The sequence below is a fragment of the Fonticula alba genome (assembly GCF_000388065.1).
Source record: "Fonticula alba strain ATCC 38817 unplaced genomic scaffold supercont2.1, whole genome shotgun sequence".
NCBI classification, from domain to species: domain Eukaryota; order Rotosphaerida; family Fonticulaceae; genus Fonticula; species Fonticula alba.
In genome coordinates, this window is record NW_009242971.1 from 1,455,601 (window position 1) to 1,460,541 (window position 4,941).

The 4,941-nt window shown below is 64.7% G+C and overlaps 3 protein-coding genes across 3 annotated transcripts in view; 2 read left to right on the forward strand and 1 right to left on the reverse strand.

Moving 5' to 3' along the window:
- Nucleotides 1–166: 166 nt before the first annotated feature.
- H696_00326 (50S ribosomal protein L24e) lies at nucleotides 167–1,110 on the forward strand (the record flags this gene model as incomplete). The annotated part of the gene is made up of 4 exons (XM_009494173.1): nucleotides 167–247; nucleotides 373–486; nucleotides 633–769; nucleotides 939–1,110. The coding sequence occupies 4 exons, from the start codon at nucleotides 167–169 to the stop codon at nucleotides 1,108–1,110; spliced, it is 504 nt and encodes a 167-aa protein (XP_009492448.1).
- An 885-nt stretch (nucleotides 1,111–1,995) lies between these two features.
- On the reverse strand, nucleotides 1,996–2,891 carry H696_00327 (thioredoxin-like protein 4A). The gene is made up of 2 exons (XM_009494174.1): nucleotides 2,644–2,891; nucleotides 1,996–2,427 (listed from the first exon to the last, which is right to left on the reverse strand). The coding sequence occupies exons 1-2, from the start codon at nucleotides 2,789–2,791 to the stop codon at nucleotides 2,147–2,149; spliced, it is 429 nt and encodes a 142-aa protein (XP_009492449.1). The 5' UTR covers nucleotides 2,792–2,891; the 3' UTR covers nucleotides 1,996–2,146.
- A 1,621-nt stretch (nucleotides 2,892–4,512) lies between these two features.
- Nucleotides 4,513–4,941, forward strand: part of H696_00328 (hypothetical protein) — a gene marked incomplete at both ends in the record, with an annotated part of 3,846 nt that continues 3,417 nt past the window's right edge. The window contains 2 exons of the mRNA XM_009494175.1: nucleotides 4,513–4,608; nucleotides 4,836–4,905. Coding sequence (XP_009492450.1) covers nucleotides 4,513–4,608; nucleotides 4,836–4,905 — 166 coding nt within the window. The remainder of the gene's footprint in view (nucleotides 4,609–4,835; nucleotides 4,906–4,941) is intronic.

The window sequence follows — 4,941 nt, forward strand, 5'->3', positions numbered from 1 at the left end:
CGGCGATCACGCCCTGTCTCCTCCCCCTCCCCTGATGTGACCCTCTACGATGTCGTTTTTTTCCTGCTGTCATTTATTCCTGACCTTCCCCACCCCCCTCTCTCCCTCCTGTCGCTTTCCCCCCCCCCCCTCCAGCGGAACCCCCCCTTTTTTCTGACCAAGAAAAATGAGGCTTGAAAAGTGCTTTTTCTGCTCGTCGACCATCTACCCCGGGCACGGGACGATGTTCGTGCGCAACGACTCCAAGGTACGCGCATCTCCCCTCTCGGGGGTTCTCCCTTTGTGCTTGCCCACCCGCGCATGCTCGCTCACCCCTTGCCCGTCGTCTCCTCCTCTCTTTCTCCCCCGCCCCTTGTCCCCTGCCTCGCACAGGTGTTCCGTTTCTGCCGCTCGAAGTGCCACCGCAACTTCAAGATGAAGCGCAACCCCCGTAAGGTTCGCTGGACCAAGGCCTTCCGTAAGGCCGCTGGCAAGGAGCTCGCCATGGTACGTCCACCTTGGGGCTATGCTGTCTCCCCGTCCTCCGTCCTCCGCCCTCCGCCCTCCGCCCTCCGCCCTCCCCTTCGACTGGCCTTGTGCCTGCTCTCCTCCTAACACCTGCTCTCCTTCCTTGTCCCCCCTCCTCCTCTCAGGACACCACCTTCGAGTTCGAGAAGCGCCGCAACGTCCCGGTCCGCTACGATCGCGACCTCATGCAGACCACTCTGCTGGCCATGAAGCGCATCCGCGAGATCCGCGAGCGCCGCGAGACCCAGTTCTACAAGAACCGGTGCGCAATTTCCTCCCGTCCCCTTCCACTCTCGCCCCCCCCCCTCTCTCTCTCTCTCTCTCTCCCCCCCCCTGTTTCCGCTGTTCCCACCTTTCGCCTACTGACAGCGGCAATGGGCCACCTTCACCCCTTGCTTTCCCCTCCGACTTCGCCCCCTCCACCACTTCAGCATGAAGGCCGCCAAGGAGAAGCAGATCAAGGAGATCGAGACCGAGATCGAGCGCAACATCAGCCTGGTCAGCCTGCCGGCCGCCCGGAAGATTGCCCGCGAGCAGGCCGAGAAGCTTGCCCCTGTCAAGGCCATCAAGGAGGACCAGGACGCCAAGATCGCCGACGAGTAATTCTTCTATACTCGCCCTTTTCTTTCACCCCTCCCTTCGGTCGGCGCGCCGGCCGTGTGCTCCCTCTCCCACTGTATGCCGGCGCGTGCTCCTCCCCCTCCCTTTCGCGTGTGGCGGTGGCGGTGGCCCCGGCAATGGCCCTCGTGCATGTGTGCCCTCGCCCGTGCTGCCCTCTCCCCTGTCCCTCCCCCCCCCCCCACTCAATCCCGCCGCGCAGTCCGGCAGTTCTCCGGCACACTCCGTTTGTCCTGTGCGCCGTTCGGTTCTCGTCATCTCCATTGGTTCCCCCCTCTCTCGACCCGCCGACTTCTCTTCCTCCCTCCCCCCCTCCAAATATCCCCCTCCCATGACGGCCGTATGCGCCGCGCGCGCGCGCGTGCGTCCACGCGTCGTGTGTACCGCGGCGGTGCGCGCGCACCCATGAGAGGACGAGGGGAATCGCTCAGCACCTGGGACGGAAAGCGGGGAACGGATGTGTGGGGCAGCGGCCCGGACAGGCTGAATCTCTAGAACCTTTGTACTTGTACCCGATTCCCTCCTCCTTCTCCCCCCCCCCTCTCTATATCTCCCCTCCCCCCTGCGTATGCTCTCTCCGTCTCTCCGTTGTGGGGGGATGTGCGTGGCGTGCCCTTTCTCCCTGTTATATTAGCCCAAAATACAATGCCCTTCAAATGTGCGAGAGAATGCGCCCCCCATCGGGAGACGCTGTGCTGCTTTTGCGCCCTCCTGGCAGGGGGGGAGCAGCGTGTGGGCACGCGGTCTGCTCCTGCCTTGGTGTCCTGCTTTTGCGCCCTACTGCCTGCCGCCATGGCGTGTGTCTCTGGCGGCCCTGGGGGAAAGCATCACGGCGGGAGGACCAGCGCCGCTCCGAAAAAGGGCTCCATGTTTTGCGCATGTGTGGGAGGGTAGTTGTATTTGGGTTTTTACTTTTTTCTTCACTTGGCACGCCTGGCGCATGCGCCTGTGCTGTGCATGGTACACGGGCCGCCATTATTTGCCCGGCAGCAAGAGGGGCAATCCAGGCGAGGGCCCAGCCTCAATACTTGTACTTGGTGGAGTAGTCCTTCGGCGAGACAACCAGACCGTGCCCCTTGCGGGCGCCACGATATACCACCTCAATGAGGTCGATCATTTCCTGTTTGTCCTCGATGGCCCAATTGACCTTGTTGTTGTTACCAGTGCCGAGATCCACCATCATGTGCTTGTTGCGGAAGAAAAACATCACCGCACATGGGTCATACAACTCATACATCTTGTTGAAATCCGGCACCTGGTCAATGTCCACGCGGTAGATGACGGCAAAGTTCTTGACTTTCTCTGGATGGTGCGGAGGCCGAGGCGCAGAGAGGGGCGAAGCCGCGAGTTAGAGGCCCGTCGGAATTGTGTGTATGCAGAAGGGAGAGGAGGGTAGGAGGGCGGGAGGACGAGAGAGAGAGAGAGAGAAGGAGAGGGAAAGCGAAGAAACAAACAACAAATGCTCCGCCTCCCGGGGATTCCTGTGTTGGTCCAGCAGCGGCACAGAGAGGTACGCACCGGCGATTTTGAACAGAGTTTCATCCATCTTGATGCACACCGGGTCGCCGTCACGACCAAAACGGACGACCACAACGCGGTCCTCCTCAAGGTAGATTGACCGGTCCACGTCCCAGGCGGTGGTCAATTGGGGCAGCATAAACGACATGGTTGACGAGGGCTAAAAGTAGGGCGAGAGCACTCCCGTTGCGGGCAGCTGTGGCGGGGAAAAAATGACGGAAGGGCGCGAAGGCGGATGGAGATGGCTGGCCGGGCCGAAGGGGGGGGGCCCCGGGCACCATGGTGACTGGAAAAGAGGAGGCATTTCCAGATTCTCGTCTTGCCGGCCCCTGCGGCCCTCTTCGCGGGCGCACAGCCCCCCCCCCCCCTGGCTTCCAGTTCCTTGGGTGCTGGCGGCAAAGAGGCTGGGAGCGCCTCGCCTGGTCACGGTACACCGGCATCAAGTATCACGACCCCTGCAGACTGCCCGGCCCCGCGCTCCACGATGGGGCTCTCCCAGTGGGTTGGTACTTGGGCATGGGAACAGGGCGCGATGCACCGGGACCCGGTCCCGAGGCCTCCGGCCCGTGGCCGGTCCGCCGCCCGGCCGTGGCTTCTGCCGGGATGCGGTCGCTGGGGTGGGGGGGGGGGGGGGGGGGGGGGGGAGGGGGGCTGGCTGCGACATTATGTGTATACCAGAACATATGTGTTAGTGGGCAGGCTCGGGGGCCCCGTGCGAGGGTCCTTGCGCTGGTGCGGGGCGGGGCGGTGCCCGGCGGGGGACTCTTGCCTTGGCACGTCCACATGCCTCGCGCTGTGTTGCTTGGGTCGCCCGGGTCCCCGGCCGCAGGGCGGGGGGGGGGGGGGGGCGGGGGATTGGAGCTTGTAGGGCCGCGCATGACGCCGGACGGGGCCACGTCGGGACCGATGGAGCCCGCGTCCCCCGCCCCCCCGCCGCCCCCCGTCTGCCCCATCGTCCTCGGGCTGAGGAGCCGAGTGTAGGACGCCGATTGCCTTGGCGTTGCCGCCGATGGGGAGCCGCGCGACGTTCTGCACCCTGGGGTGGGCCGTTTGCTGGGCGAGAGTCGGGGCCGTCCCCTTGCGATGGTGCGCAACTAGAGCGCCTGTTTTTTCTTCACCCTCTCGGACGGCGACGGGCCCCGCTACTAGTCGGCCCCCCTTCGTGGGCGCCGGCGTCCCTGGCACATGCAGTGCCATGCCACTGTGCATCTTGCCTGGCTGGCGCAGGGAGGCGGTTGTCCATCTTTCCCCCTGCTCCCCCCCCCCCCGCCCCCTGCTGGGCCGCCGGCGGCACCCGTGCGTGTGTTCCTTGGTGCGTGTAAGTGTGCCGTGGTGCAATCTTTGCTCCACAGATTCCGCGGAGCGTGCCCCAATCGAGCCGTATTTAAGGAGATCGTGGCCGCGGCCTTCGCCAGCCGCCTGCCGGGCGAGAAGGTCACACTGTGCCGAATAGCCACAGAGCTGGTGCTCCTCCCTCCCTCCCCCCCCCTCCGATCTACCTTCTTCTCTCGCCGTCTCGACCGTCCCGGCTGCCACTGTCCCGCTGCGCCACCGGCCGGCTTCTGTCTCGCCCTTCCCTCGTCCCGAGGCGGCCCATCCTCCTTCCTCCCGTGCTAGCAGTGCGCTTCCTCTTTATCCGGCGGGGAGTTGCCCTCCCCCCTGTTCCAGCGCATTTCAGTGCCCCCGCCCCCTCTCCCCCGGCCCTGGCTCTCATTCCTCCCATCGCTCACCCCCCAGGGCATACCTCCCCAGCACAGCCTCGCGCTATGGGATCCTGATCACCAGCGCCCCCCCCCCCCCCCGCTTGCTGTCCTCGCCTGCTTTCTCTTCTCCCGCCCCGCTTGTTGCCGCCTTTTCCGACCACAGAAAATGTCCTTCTGCCCGCATCTCCTCACTGTGCCGGCCAACCTGGAGATCTCGGTCTCCGATGCGGCGCGGGCCACCGCCCTGAGCTTGCGAGTTGGCGTGCGTGCTTCTCCTCTCCCCGCACTTGGGCCCGCTCTCCTGCCTTGCACCATGGCGTCCTAATCTCCCGTTGGTCCTCGGCTCCGTCTGCCTCTTTCCCCGCCTCCTGTCAACAGTCTACCCGTTTTCTATGCCAAAGCAGCAGTCATCCAGCCCGGCTCGGAGGCATGCCCCATGTGTGTCTCTTCTGCCCCACTCCGGGCTGCATCCATTTTGATGCGCACCAGGCCACCACAGCCGACGCGCTCTGTCCCTGCCTCCGGGATCACAACCAACGCAAGCCCGACCACTTTCTTTGTGCGACCGGCCGCCCTTGGCCCTTCCCTCGCAAGC

What these genes read in the sequence shown, in the direction of transcription:
- H696_00327 (XM_009494174.1), bottom strand. Translation starts at nt 2,791, where the DNA reads ATGTCGTTTATGCTGCCCCAATTGACCACCGCCTGGGACGTGGACCGG. An exon ending in AACTCTGTTCAAAATCGCCG is followed by an intron (nt 2,428 to 2,643) that starts GTGCGTACCTCT and finishes CGCACCATCCAG; the next exon opens with AGAAAGTCAAGAACTTTGCC.